The sequence below is a fragment of the Stenella coeruleoalba genome (genome assembly GCF_951394435.1).
Source record: "Stenella coeruleoalba genome assembly, chromosome: 2".
Classification (NCBI taxonomy): Eukaryota; Metazoa; Chordata; class Mammalia; order Artiodactyla; family Delphinidae; genus Stenella; species Stenella coeruleoalba.
Genome location: NC_137147.1, coordinates 168,933,017 through 168,949,014, shown reverse-complemented (window position 1 = coordinate 168,949,014; position 15,998 = coordinate 168,933,017). Strand labels below are relative to the sequence as shown.

The 15,998-nt window shown below is 38.7% G+C and overlaps 1 protein-coding gene across 12 annotated transcripts in view; it reads right to left on the bottom strand.

Annotated features, from left to right (window-relative positions):
- Positions 1–15,998, bottom strand: part of MLLT10 (MLLT10 histone lysine methyltransferase DOT1L cofactor) — a 256,251-nt gene that overhangs the window by 147,924 nt on the left and 92,329 nt on the right. For all 12 annotated transcript variants that reach the window (XM_079912301.1, XM_079912296.1, XM_079912302.1 and 9 more), the window contains one exon: positions 10,620–10,729. In XM_079912301.1, coding sequence (XP_079768427.1) covers positions 10,620–10,729 — 110 coding nt within the window. The remainder of the gene's footprint in view (positions 1–10,619; positions 10,730–15,998) is intronic.

The following is a 15,998-nucleotide window of genomic DNA, read 5'->3' as shown; positions in this document are numbered from 1 at the left end:
TAATGAGAAAATCAGGAGAGGAAAGAAAAGGATAGAAACTGTACCTGAAGAAATAATGGTCGAAAACTTCCCAAATGTGATGAAAAACAATAACGTACACATCCAAAAAGCTCACCAAACTCCATACAGGATAAATACAAACAGATGGACACTCAAAATGCTGAAAGGCAAAATAAAGAGAAAATCTCGAAAGCGAAATGAGGGAAATGGATCATCAAATACAAGTAAACCTGAGGTTTCATTAGGAATAAAATAGGGGACAGAAAGCAGTGGAATAACATTCAAAATGCTGAAAGAACAAAACTATCAGCCAAGAATCCTATATCCAGAAGAGCTATATTGCAGAAATAATGGCAAAATAACATTCTCAGGCCCAAAAAAACTGAGACACTTTGTTGCTCCAAACCTCACTAACAAGAACTACAAAAAGAAATTCCTTAGGCTAAAATTAAGTGACACTAGACAGTAATTGCAATCCACACAAAAAAACAAAGAGTTCCTCAATAAAGCTGAAATTTTAAAAAATAAATATATAGGGCTTCCCTGGTGGCTCAGTGGTTGAGAGTCCGCCTGCCGATGCAGGGGACACGAGTTCATGCCCCAGTCCGGGAAGATCCCACGTGCCGGGGAGCGGCTGGGCCCGTGAGCCATGGCCACTGAGCCTGCACATCCAGAGCCTGTGCTCCGCAACGGGAGAGGCCACAACAGTGAGAGGCCCGCGTACCGCAAAAAAAAATAAGTAAATAAATAAATATATAGACCAATTAAAAAACAAAGAGTTCTGACAAAGGTAATTATATACGAAATGATAAAAGATAGTATGATGAGATATTTCTTTCTCATTCTCTTAATTTAAAAAACAATCACATAAAACAATGTCCATAAATTGTATTGTTGGGACTATAACATATAGAAATGTAATATATGTGACAATGACGACACAATGAAAGAGAGTGGGAATAAGTTATTTTGGAGTAAGGAAATAACACGAGATGGTAACTGGAACCCATAGGAAGAAATGAAGAGAAATAAAAATGGTAAACAGGAAAACACACACTCTATAAATGTATCTGTGGTCTTCATCTCTTAGCTTCTTTAAAAAATGTAAGATTATATAAAGCAATAATTTTAACTACTTTGGGGCTTGTAGTATATATAGAGACATGATATCTATAATACTAATAGCACAAAGGTGGAGAGGAAAGAAATAAAATGAATGCTATAAATTTTTTATATCTTACTGGAGTTAAGTAGATTCTGGTAAGTTAAGATGAATATTGTAAGCCCTAGAGCAACCACTAAGAATATAACCGAAGAAAATATAATTTAAAAATCATGAAAGGAATGAAAACGGTACACCAGAAAACATCCACTTATAAACATTAAAGAAGGTAGTGTACAAAGAGAAAAAACAAAGTAGTCACAAGACAAAGAAAACAAATTAAGGGACTTCCCTGGTGGCGCAGTGGTTGAGAATCTGACTGCCAATGCAGAGGACACAGGTTCAATCCCTGGTCTGGGAAGATCCCACATGTCACAGAGCAACTAAGCCTGTGCGCCACAACTACTGAGTCTGCACTCTAAAGCCCGTGAGCCACAACTACTGAAGCTCATGCACCTATAGCCTGCGCTCTGCAACGAGAAGCCACTGCAATGAGAAACTCACACACCATAACAAACAGTAGCCCCTATTGGCCTCAACTATAGAAAGCCCACAGACAACAACGAAGACCCAGCACAGCCAAAAAAACAAAACATTGCTGTTAATAAAAAAAAGTAAAAAAGAAAACAAAGTAAAACGGCAGATGTAAACCCAACCACATTAATAGCACTGAATATGAAAATAATCCAATCAAAAGGCAGAGACTGATTAACTGAATTAAAAAAAAAAGTTCCAGGCTTCCCTGGTGGCACAGTGGTTGAGAGTCCGCCTGCCGATGCAGGGGACACGGGTTCGTGCCCCGGTCCGGGAAGATCCCACATGCCGCGGAGTGGCTGGGCCCGTGAGCCATGGCTGCTGAGCCTGCTCGTCTGGAGCCTGTGCTCCACAACGGGAGAGCCCACAACAGTGAGAGGCCCGCGTACCGCAAAAAAAAAAAAAAAAAAGTTCCATATGCCATCTATAGGATGCATACTTTAGATCTGAAGACACAAGTAAGTTAAAAGTAAAACGATGAAAAAAGATATACCATGCAAAAGGCAAGCAAACACAAGGCAATGCATACTTTAGATTTGAAGACACAAGTAAGTTCAAAGTAAAAGGATGAAAATAGATATACCATGCAAAAGGCAAGCAAATACAAGTGGTTTATTATCAGACAAAAAAATAGACGGTTGAGGGACTCCCCTGGTGGCGCAGGGGTTAAGAATCTGCCTGTCAATGCAGGGGACACCGGTTCGATCTATGGTCCAGGAAGACCCCACATGCTATGGAGCAACTAAGCCCATGTCCACTACTATAAATAAATAAATTTATTTTAAAAAAAAGAAAAATAGACTGTTGAGAGAGATTTTATAATAATAAAACAGATATAACAATTATAAGCATATATACATGCAACCAACAAGAGCTTCCAAGACACATGAATCAAAGGAGGAAAAAAGTGATTTGCAAATTTTAAATTTCGCAATTAAATAGCTATTGGATCGAGAAGAAAAATTATAAACTAACTTGAGGATTATTTAGAAAATGATCCCAAACAACAAAATCGCATCTAAATAAAATGTCAAGTATGTGAATAAAGCTATACTCAGAGGCAAACTTATAGCCTGAAAACTTTCATTTTAAGGGGGGAAAAAGTCATAGTTTGACCTAATATTTTGAATAAAAGAAACAGTGTTCATATCAAAAGGATTCAGGGGCCAAATTCCACCTCTACCTAAAAAGTAGAGAGCTGAAAGAACATCACTCTAAACCTATCAAGAAAAAGCCATTTAATCTATAAAACCCACAACTTTTCTTGAAACTATGAAAGATTTGCACCTGCAAAGGCAACCAAATAGTTTGAAATCCAAGGGCAGACACACTCTCCTTCAGCTGCCTAAAAACCACAAGACACTCAGACTATCCACTAACGACAGAGCTAGGGAAGAAAATGTGGAGGAAGACATGCAGATAAGAAACCAGCTAAAATTTTAACAAATTGCTCAAGGCTGATTGTGGGCTACTGCAGTAGTACAGAACCACTGGAACCACAGACAAGAGTTCACACTCACTCACAGGCTCTACTCCATGAAGATTTACAAGGAGCTCTTGGGGAAGACTGGAAGGAGACAAAACAACCAGAAAGAATCTCCCTTGGTGGTGCAGGCATGAAGGAGAGGATCAGGTGCCACTGAGGCAAAGATATGAAATCCCATCTCTTGCCCAGACACTACTCTCAAAAGCCTTGAGCGTCTGGGGGATTGGCAGCAAATCCTGTCACACCCAGGGCATAAGTAAAGACCCATGATGGCTAGGAGGACAAAGGGGAAAATCTTTTTCCCCTAAACAAGGGGCAGGAAAAATTCCTGACCCCAGGATCTGTTATCGGAGATCTTCTAACACTTGGGGAGAGACAGGAAGCTGTCTCCCTCCCAAGTCCTTCCACAGATGTAAAGTCTGCCAAAGGCAGGAGGCAATGAATTGGTGAAACCCTGAGGCCCAGATATACAGAGCCCACCAAGGACTGAGGCTGGACCAAAACCACCAAGAAATCAAAAGCCCAAAACATCAAATAATAAACGACAGCAGTCTAGCACTAACAGGTGGGACAAAAGTGTGGTAAAAGGAAGAGCACAGAAAGAAACCAACCTCTGTGGCACCAAATCACCCAATATTCCAGCCCTCAACCTAAACATAAGGTATCATTAGAGGAGGATGAAGGGGCAGGGCCACCCCAATGGACTCAGAAAACAGATCATCAAGCCACAGAGAGAGGTCACACAATGTTACTTCCACCGCACTTTATTAGCCAAAACAAGTTACAGAGCAGCCTAGATACAAGAGATGAGGCATTTACTTTTGGTACGAATGTAAACTGGTGCAGCCACTATGGAAGACAGTATGGAGGTTCCTTAAAAAACTAAAAATAGAGTTAACATATGATCCAGCAATCCCACTCCTGGGCATATATCCAGAGAAAACTATAACTCAAAAAGACACATGCACCCCACTGTTCGTATTTACAATAGCCAAGCAGCACTATTTACAATAGCCAAGACATGGAAGCAATATAAATGTCCACCATCGACATATAAATGGATAAAGAACATGTGACACACACACACCCCACGTGGGGGATAAATTTGGAATTGGGGATTAACATATACACACTACTATATATAAAATAGGTAAACAACAAGGACCTACTGTATAGCACAGGGAACTATATTCAATATCTTGTAATAACCTATAACAGAGAAGAATCTGAAAAAGCATATATATGTATGTATGTGTATACAGACATAGATATAACTGAATCACTTTACTATACACCTGAAACCAACACAACTTTGTAAATCAATTATACTTCAAGAAAAAAAAATTCTTAATAGCTTTCCACATCTATTCCTTTAGAAAAAAGATAAAGGGAAGTTGGGCTAGCAATTTCTAAGTTTTCCTCTACCATTATCCTCTTATAGTTCAATGACACCATGTTTTATAGTATTTTTGGTTTGTTTGGTTGGTCTGTTATGATCCTTCCTATACTTATAAACACTCATTCCTTCATGGCCATTCAGTAAATAAAAGCTATTCAAAAGGATAAATCCAGGATATACCCATCATCTGCCAACTACTTTCTATGGAAATTGCAGCTTTCTAAACTAAATGCTTCCTTGACTCTAAAGAACACAAGACCACCCAAAAAAGTTCCCAAATATCTATGTTGCCCCAATCTTCCCATTTCTTAAAAATTATTGAAACGTAATTAAAGGTAACATATGCCACTCAAATTTATTAACAAAATGTATATGTTAGTGAAATAAGGAATTGATACAAGAAAATATGAGAGGTCAAAAAATAAAAACAAGAATCTGATGACAAATGGTACAGAAACTGGCCACTATATATATAATGATGTGGAAATTTTAACAAAATAAGTCAACACAGTGAGTTCTCTGCAACTGGATATACTATACAAATAGTCTAGAAATTTTCCTTTTTTTCTTCTAAATCTTACAGTGTTCCAGCCACACAGGATTTATTATTCTCTGAACTGCCTAGCACCTCCCCTTTGTACCTATTACCCTAATTTATGCTACTTTCTCTGTCTAGAATTATTATTTGATTCTTTCTTCCACAGGTCAAATTTCTTATTATCATGCACAGCCGTTATATAATATCTTTGTGTGCCTTATTCAATTCCTTAGACAAAAATAATCCCTCCTTTCATTATGTTCCATAATACTCTATTCAGATTTTTTATTATTTATAATTTCTTATTATTTTCATACATCGTAGTTATATATTTACTTGACTGTCTAAGTGTCACATGGAGATAAACCCTGTATTTTATGAAACTCTGAACTCTTAGCGTCTAGCACAATGCAAAGCAGGTCCATTTTAAGTGCCCAATACATTTATTAATAATCTCCACATTATCCTTTACTACCACTCATTAAGGACTGATGTATTCCAGGGGAGCTCCCTGGCAGTCCAGTGGTTAGGACTTGGCGTTTTCACTGCCATGGTCCAGGTTCAATCCCTGGTCAGGGAACGCCCCCACACGTCCCCCAAAGAGAAAAAAAAGATTGATGTCTTCCAAAATGCAACAATCCATTTTCCCATTGTTCCTATCATTTCAGAATTCCATGTCCCCTATTAACCATACTGAATATTCACGAACAGAATATTATTCTTTTTAAGGTTAACTATACAGACCAACAACCATAAGAATCCAAGAAACATATAAGGAAAAAATTTGACAGAGAGATACACCATGCTTCTGGAAGGGGAGATGCAATATTCCAAGAAGATCAATTTTTCCCCAAAATAGTATTTCACTGTAGCACCAGTAAAATTAAAATTGTATTGTTACTCTTAAGGTTCATCTAAAAAAAGAAATACATGACAATATTTGTTCTACCATGTACCAAGATGTATTTAAAGCCATAATAATTTAAAACAGTGTGGTAGTAGACTAAGAATAGAAAGACACATCAATGGAACAGAAAAAATGTCAAGAATAGCCAAGAATTTAATAATGATTCAAACAGTATTTCAAATCACTGTGCAAAACATAGATTATTCAATAATAGTGTTGAAAAGGTTGACTAAACCACATGGGAGGGGAAAAATTACACACACATCTCACCATATTCTAAAATTAACTCTAAGTGGATAGAAGATTTATACCTAAATTAATTCATTCTGCCTCTATACTCCCTCCCTTACTTCTTGAGTACTTTAGTCTTAAAGCCATGAGGTGGGGCCAAGCATGCTAGCATCTATCCTGGGAAGGAAGGGGCAGGCCAACTCAACTATCAGAGCCCCAGTAGTGTTGGCGCTCATGAGAGTGTTGGGGGCTGGGGTGGAGGTAGTGTCCAAGTGAGTTGTAAGAACCTGAGCAAAGTGAGCAAAGTGAGGGGAGAAGGGGTAGTTCTGGACTGAAGCTGGGTGTCAAACCCCCAAAATGGTTTTAAAAAATAAAGACAGACATGCAGGGAAGCAGCAGCAACCCAGAGTGAGGTCTGAGCCTGAAAATGGTTAGGCTGGCCTCTGTATTATGGGATGGCAGCAACAGAAGATTTGTCAATATAAGAGAGAATGATCAAATATATTGAGGATAATGGGAGTCACGTTTCTCATTGTCTGGCATGAGAGTCATAACACAAAAACAAAAAAACATTAGAATGAACCCTGTGCTGTTGGATTAGGTTTAGGGAAATTACTAGGAAATTCCTAGGAGTTTATGGTTCGATAAATAAATAGATACAAAGACAGACAGATACAGAAATACATATAGATATGTTTGTGTTTAATACATAAATCCATATACTGAATCAGAAGTATCTATGTGACCTCACCAACTTCAAAATATAAAGAAGATATAGATGTGAATGTGCGTTTATCTCTGCATCTATACACACTGAGAGGGTCTGGAAGTAGCAACATCCTAATAGCAATGAGCACACCTAGTGTCCACTTTGGTTTCTAAATACCATTCTCACCTAAAACAAATCAAGGCTCCCTGGAGAAATGTTATTCTAGGGCTAAGACAAGGAATGGTTCAAGATGTGCCTAGAACATACTGTCATGTCAGAAGTAAAGAAGTGCTCAAACAATGACAGAACCATGTCAAAAGACACAGGAACCCACATGAAGAGGTACCACTGGCCAAACCTGAGACAATATGAACATCACAATAAGTGACAGTAATGGGGAATGACCCATTAAAATAAAATATTAACATGTAAGTCAATATTAGTCCATACTAATATAAATAATTGCAGAGTGGAGAAAGCTTTTCCTTAAAATGGAATGCCACCTGATGAATGTAAAAGATGGAATTAGGAAACCACCACTTGCCATCAATCTAATAGACTAATTAAGCAAAGAAACAACAATGAATGCTAAAATTAGTGAGTAAAAGGCACAAGGAACAAGATATTTACATAAAAAGTACTTCCCGGGGCTTCCCTGGTGGCGCAGTGGTTGAGAGTCCGCCTGCCGATGCAGGGGACACAGGTTCGTGCCCCGGTCCAGGAAGATCCCACAGGCCGCGGAGGGCTGGGCCCGTGAGCCATGGCCGCTGAGCCTGCACGTCCGGAGCCTGTGCTCCGCAACGGGAGAGGCCACAGCAGTGAGAGGCCTGCGTACCACAAAAAAAAAGAAAGTACTTCCCCACAAAATGCTTACTGATTATAAAGGGAATAAAGATTAACCTCCCAGCGAAGAAATCTTGTAGACACTGCCTTAACCAAGTGATCAAGGTAAAATCACCAGTAATGGGAAAAGCTGAAATCATGTACCACCTGACAGGATGCAATGAGAAGAACATAGCATCGTGTCTGTGATATTCCTGCCAAAAACACATAATCTGAATTTAATCATGTGGAAACATTATAAAAATCCATTCTACAAATAACTGGCCTATACCATTCAGAAGTATCAAAGTTATGAGAGTCAGAGAAAGACTGAGTTACTATTCAGGAGACCTAAGAGACAAAAAGCAATCTGTGATCTTTTTGCTATGAAAGGGAAAAAAGAAAACATGAATGAAAATTAGGCAAATGATGATGGGGTCTCTGGATTAGACAGTAATAATGCATAAATGTTAATTTCCTGATTTTGGCTGTATTCTGGTCATGCAGAAGAAAGTCCTTCTTTATAGGAAATACAAACTAAAGCATTCAGAGGTGTCGGTGTTATATGATAAATTACTCTCAGATGGTTTAGGAGAGGAAGAAGTCTTTGTACTATTAATGCAACCTTAATTTAAGTTTGAAATTATTTCAAAATTGAAAGGAAAAAAACAAGTATTTTTAGAAATGAATTTTGAAAGTACTAAAAAAATAGACATTAGTGTAGAGAAAGATTTTCTTTGCATGGCAACAAAGGCAGAAACAATAAAGAGTAGTTGTGTAAATTACATAAAAATTTTAAACTTCAAACTAGAAGAAATTAACCTGCTAGAATACCGACAACAATAAAAACCATCAAGACTTAATGAAAAATAAACAGAAAATGTTAAGTTATGGGCAAAAGCATCCACAGCAAGTATATAAGAATAAAAAATAACATCTCCAATATAAAAAACATTTTGTAAGAAAAAATTAAAACATTACAATATTAAACTGAACGAAGAGCTATTCAAGATCAATTAACAAACATGAATAACCTTTTTAAAAAACTTTAAAATATCTAACCTTACCAATATTCAAAGAAAATCATTCAAACACTAATATTTTTCACTAAAAAGAATACCAAAGCCTGTTTTAATGGTAATATACAGTGCACTTAACAGGATATAAGATTATGTGCACTCTCACATATAACTAGTGTGATTAATAAATGAGAAACTACATTCTAGAACAACTTCACACAATATATTTACTGAAGCCTCCAAAATGTTCATACTCGTTTACACAGAGATTTGGCTGGTATGTACATGCCAAACACCAAGTGAGGCTCTTCAACAAGAAGGTGTTCCTAAGGCGTTCCTAATAAATTATATTTTATCAAAACTAATAATACTTTGTATTAGATGCTAAATATCCACTAGAAATAATGGCAAAATATAATTTATTAACAAAAAATGATGTTCAGGGTTATGAACAGTATGAGCACTATGATCCAAACTTTTTACAGTTATATAGTATATGTAAAAATGCACACAAAAAAGATTTTAGATGATTTCTGTCTCGCATTTTCCTATTTTTTTATCCATATTTTCCATTTTTTTTTAATAAATACTAACGATCTACATTACAAAATGTTTAGTATTTTGAAACCTTAGAACTGGCTGCAGTGACACTTTCTTCACCAATGGAATAAATCAACAGGTACCTTTAGTTAAAAATGGTAACACTATATTTAAAGACACAGTGGTTAATAGAAAAAAATCATCCAATAATATGCAAGAGAATGAAACAATAATATAAATGTACTAAATTAATAAAAAGATACAGGAAAAAAGTGAACATTAACTAAGGTTTTTAAAAAAGGCAACAATAGGGCTTCCCTGGTGGCGCAGTGGTTGAGAGTCCGCCTGCCGATGCAGGGCATGCAGGAGGATCCCATGTGCCGCGGAGCGGCTGGGCCCGTGAACCATGGCCGCTGAGCCTGCGCATCCGGAGCCTGTGCTCCGCAACGGGAGAGGCCACAGCAGTGAGAGGCCCACGTACCGCCAAAAAAAAAAAAAAAAAAAGGCAACAATAAAAATCCTATCTCGGGGGAACGAAATAATGTGGAGAGGAGAGATGAGCAAATAATATTCTGTGATAAGACAGGATGTGTAGCATCATAACAAATACTATACCAAATAATGATTAATTCCAATTTAACAGATCCTCAATGTCTGAAAGAACATAAAAGTTAGTAATTCTTAAAGAACAAATCTAAGGACTTCCCTGGTGGTCCAATGGGTAAGACTCTGCGCTCCCAATGCAGGGGGCTTGGGTTCGATCCCTGGTCGGGGAACCAGGCATATATGCATGCTGCGACTAAGAGTTCACATGCCACAACAAAGAAGTCTGCATGCCGCAACTAAGAAGTCCACATGCCGCAACTATAAGATTCCACATACTGTAACTAAAGATCCTGCATGCTGCAACGAAGATCCCAAGTGCCACAACTAAGACCTGGTGCAGCCAAAATAATAAATAAATATTTTTTTAAAAAAAAGAACAAATCTATACAGATTAAAATGTTAGAAGCTTAAATACTTAGGTTAATGTAAAAGGTAATATAGTTTTGTTTGTGTGTGTTTGTTTTGTACTCCTGTGACCTTAATAACATATTTTAATACTTGTAGTTTACCACAGTAATTACACTTTTTCCAAATCAATGGAGGCATTTAATTTAAATTTTTTAATGAAGGGCTGTAATAAAACAAAATTTAAAAATTCCTTTATACTTCCCAGTTTTAAAACAAAAAAATTATATTCAAACATCAATAAAATAATATCTACTATACCTTATTATAACGATCATGTGGCACAGACTGTAAAACAATTGGTTCCATTGTTGAAACATTGGCAAACTGTACCTCTGGAATATACAGGGCACAAACCACATGAGCCCAACCTAAAAATAAACAAAAATAATGTCATTTTTCAATAAAGCTTTTTCAAAGATAAATTAAATTATTAACTTTATGAACAGGTCCCTTAAATGTCCATTTTAGGAAATGCACAACAAAAACATTAACAAATTATCACTACTGACTGATCATCAAACCACTACTGATAAGACTCTTAGTCATTTCTCCAGTTAATACACACAGTAACACAAATAAACAGAAACTTTGGGGGTTTTTTTGGCTGTGCCACAAGGCTTGCTGGATGGATCTCAGTTCCCCGACCAGGGACCGAACCCGGGCCACAGCAGTGAAAGCCCAGAATCCTAACCACTGGACCACCAGGGAACTCCCCAAGGGAAAATTTTTTTTTCTTTTTTGGCTGTGTTGAGCCATCGTTTCTGTGTGAGGGCTTTCTCTTGTTGCGGCGAGAGGGGGCCACTCTTCATCACGGTGAGCGGGTACTCACTGTCGCGGCCTCTCTTGTTGCGGAGCACAAGCTCCAGATGTGCAGGCTCAGTAGTTGTAGCTCACGGGCCTAGCTGCTCCGCGGCATGTGGGATCCTCCCAGACCAGGGCTCGAACCCATGTCCCCTGCAATGGCAGGTAGAACCTCAATCACTGTGCCACCAGGGAAGCCCCCCAAGGGAAATTTTTAATTCAGATGCTGGCACTGACACTTTTTATAAGAGTAAACTGAATAATTCAGATCAATAATTCCTCTGAGAACCACTATAAAAGTATGAAGTTTTGGGACTTCCCTGGTGGTGCAGTGGTTAACAATCCGCCTGCCAATGCAGGGGACATGGGTTCGAGCCCTGGTCAGGGAGGATCCCATATGCTGCGGAGCAACTAAGCCCACGTGCCACAACTACTGAGCCTGTGCTCTAGAGCCCACAAGCCACAACTACTGAGCCCGTGTGCCACAACTACTGAGCCCGTGTGCCACAACTACTGAAGCCCGGTGCGTAGACCCCTGCTCCGCAACAAGAGAAGCCACTGCAATGAGAAGCTCACACAGAGCAACAAAGAGTAGCCCCTGCTGGCTGCAACTAGAGAAAGCCGGCGCACAGCAACAAAGATCCAACTCATCCAAAAATTAATTAATTGATTAATTAATTTTAAAAGTATGAAGTTTTATAGCTGAAAACCTATAATAAAAATTTTAATACTTTAAATCTTAAATGTCAGTATTAAATTTTTAACTGTTATACAAATGTTGACATTTTAAACACTTATACTAACGATCATTGTTCTACTATTTTAAGATTTCACTTAAAATATATTAACAATTTATCAATTTAAATATTAATATTAAATGCTGTTTCTTTTAATTTTCAAAATGTGACTAAAGGTATCAAAGAGCTGATGTCATAGTAAGGAATTACTGGGCCAAAACTTGAAAAGGATGGAAGTCAAGGGAGTTCAGTACAACTTTTGACCATTTTGTCACCCAGGGGACATTTGCCTATTTCAAAGAAAGCAGCTGAGAGAGTGAAAGGTACTTCTGACAAACTCAGAAGGCTGAAAGTACAGGGATCTACATCCATAGACAACTAAGGGAAAAGAAGAACACTAGTAAATCCCTTCCCTCTTTCAGCGGCAACACTGAGGGGCTGCAAGCCAGGAATGACAATAAACTAAAAGTACATAGGCCCACCCAGAGACTGCAGCTGGGCTTTGATCATCTCAAACTCTGAAATTTGACTCACATAACCCTAAATTACAAGTGCCCCCAGACACCAGACAGAAGCTAATATACATCCTCTTTAGAGAAAAACAATGTCATTTTGGCTACAAATAATTTCTAATACTAGTTCATTACCATTTTCAGCACAATGAAAAATACTAAACACATGAGAGTCAAGACAACATGAATGAAAACCAGTAGAAACATGAAGATCAAAACATATTTGTATTTTGGAGTTTCAGATACAGACATTTATAAAAAGTATGTTTATTATGTTCAAATACACACAACACAAAATTTAAAATTTCTTCAAAGAACTGAAAACTCTAAATCAAAAAATTACAGAAGTAAAAACAAAAATTATAAAATCAATAAATGGGATTAACAATGGCTGAAAACAGCCATTAGCTGAAAACAGAATTAGAACAACAACAAAATAGGTCAGAAGAAAATATTCAGAACATTAGCACAGAAGTATGAAGAATAGGGCTTCCCTGGTGGCACAGTGGTTGAGAGTCCGCCTGCCGATGCAGGGGACGCGGGTTCGTGCCCCGGTCTGGGAAGATCCCATATGCCACGGAGCGGCTGGACCCGTGAGCCATGGCCACTGAGCCTGCGCGTCCGGAGCCTGTGCTCCACAACGGGAGAGGCCACAACAGTGAGAGGCCCGCGTACCACAAAAAAAAAAAAAAAAAAATGAAAAATACAAAAAGACAGGAAACGAAAACAACATGATGGGCAGGCCTAACACACATGTAATTAGAGTCCCAGAGAAATATGAGAGGGAAAAAAATGGTACAAAAGCAATATTTAAAATGATAATAACTGGGACGTCCCTGGTGGTCCAGTGGTAAAGAATCCGCCTTACAGTGCAGGGGACGCGGGTTCAATCCCTGGTCAAGGAACTAAGATCCCACATGCCGTGGGGCAACTAAGCCCACGTGCCACAACTACTGAGTTCATGCGCCTCAACTAGAAAGCCCGTGTGCTGCAAACTACAGAGCCCACACGCTCTGGAGCCCGTGCATCACAACTACAGAGCTCACACGCCCTGGAGCCTGTGTGCCACAACTAGAGAGAAGCCCGCACGCCACAACAAAGAGTCCAAGCAACGCCACGAAAGATCCCGCATGCTTCAACAAAGATCCTGCATGCCTCAATGAAGATCCCGCATGCCACAACTAAGACCCAATGCAGCCAAAAATAAACACATAAATAGATATAGATAGATAAATAAATAATAAATCTTTTAAAAAATGATAATAACTGAAAACTTTCTAAAACAGAAGAAAGATGGCAAGTCATAGACTGAAGAACCACAATAAATCCCAGGGTAAATAAATATAAATCCACACATAGGCACATTAATAAAACTACAGAAAACCAAAAAGAGAAATAAAAATCTTAATATAACCCAAAGGGAAGTTATCACTAAAAGAACTGGATAAATAACAAAGCCAAAAAATATCTCTAAACAAATTTCCATTAAAGGGAATACCAAACAATTTTCCTCGGGCAGAAAACAATGACCCAAGAAGTAAGCTCCAAGATGAAGGGGAAAATGAAGCATGATAAACATGCAGGTAGTTTTGATAGATTATTGGCTGATAAAACAATCATAATACCTCCTTTCACTTAAAATACATATGACTGCTTACATCAAAAGTTAAAATGCTGTCTTGTAAAGTTTTCAATGTGTGTAAAACTATAACAAAGATTGGGGAAGGAGCAGGTAAAAGAGATCTATACAGTTTCAAGGTTTCTACATTTTGTGTGAAGTGGTACACATAGTAGACTGAACTTATTTGTATGAAATTTGTAATCCCTGGAGCAACCACTACACAGATATTAATACTTGTATATATAGAAAGCGATATGGCCCAAAAGGTAATTTAATTTACAATTACATTTAAATGCAATATTAAATAACCGCATTATTAAACTGATTCAAATGCAATGTTAAAAATATTCATTATAATCACAAATAAGGAAGAAAAGAGGGAACAGAAGAATAATAAAATAAGAGAAAAAAATCAAGGCTAAGGAGAAATAGTAGGAGATTGGTCAAGATGGAATAACAAGGACCAAATTTATCCTCCTGCATGAAACAATGCAGACCCCACACAGTCAAAAAAAAAAAAGGACAAAATAATTTAGACAGTGTTTCTCAAGATACCTGTGTATCAGCTACAGAAAGACAACAATCTCAAAGAGGTAAGAGACAAATGAGGTGAGCCCTCTGTTTGCCCCCTCTTAATGTCTTGAGAGTTCTTCCAGGCCAAGACTCAGGGAGAGAAACTGAGGCCAAGCCCAGGACACCCTCAAAGTATAGGAGATGGGTGAGACCAAGAAAGCTAAAATTGGCAAAGCCAAGTACCAGAAATGAAAGCCCTTCAGAGAGAGAACACTCAAAGACAGAGAAAGAGAAACAGCACTACATGAGTATTAAACAGAGAACATGTGAGTAGAGAAATTACCTGAGGCTGGAAAAAGAACCAGCCAAAAAGATTAGAGCGAACAGTATCCAGCTGGCACAAAGGTCTAGGAACAGTGCCTGTTCCCTGAGCCAGACTGGAAAAACTCCCAACTCACAGGGCTTTCACTGGGTAAAAGACTCATAAAGGTCTTGCCTCAGTAGTGGGAATAAGTACCCCTAGACTGAGCACTGCTCTGGACCCACTGAATAAATCATAAGAGCAGGACCTGAAAAGATCAAACTGTTTCCAAGGAACATAACTGTATTTCAGAACAAAACTCAAGAAGACTTACAGGGATGCAAAAATGTCCAGATTTATGTTAGCAAAAATGGGGGAGAAGGCAGCTCCAAGGGCACATTCCACCACAGAAACATCAAGAAGTCAAGCAGAAACTATCAGAACCAATTTTGTCAGGACTCTGGGAAAGAAAGTGAAAGGTTTGCAGCAACCAAGCAAACGCTCAGTCAGAAAAAAGCAACTTAAAAATGGCAGGAAAGGGCTTCCCCGGTGGTGCAGTGGTTGAGAGTCCGCCTGCCGATGCAGGGGACACGAGTTCGTGCCTCGGTCTGGGAAGATCCCACATGCTGTGGAGCGGCTGGGCCCGTGAGCCATGGCCGCTGAGGCTGCGCGTCCGGAGCCTGTGCTCCACAACGGGAGAGGCCACAACAGTGAGAGGCCCGCGTACAGCAAAAAAAAAAAAAAAATGGCAGGAAAGTGGGGAGTTCCCTTGAGGTCCAGCGGTTAGGACTCAAGTGCTCTCACTGCCATGGGCCCAAGTTCAGTCCTTGGTCAGGGAACTAAGATCCCGCAATCCACGCAGCGCACCCCCCCCCCCAAAAAAAAAGGCAGGAAAGCTTTGGGAATTTTTACTTTCCCTTGACCCATGGATTCAGCAGAGGTCTTGAAGATAGCATCTTGTATTCCCAGTGAAGAACCCCAGCTTCTGGTTTCAGAAGGAGCAGAGCAGACTTTATTTGCAAAGAATTGTGTTTCTCTAAAGTGTCTGTTGGCTACTGAAGAACTGACACAACATGCTTATTCTTTTGACAAGCTCAGAACTCACTCAGGGCAGAAAAGTGGTGGGTATCCTCAAATCACTGTAAGGCAGAC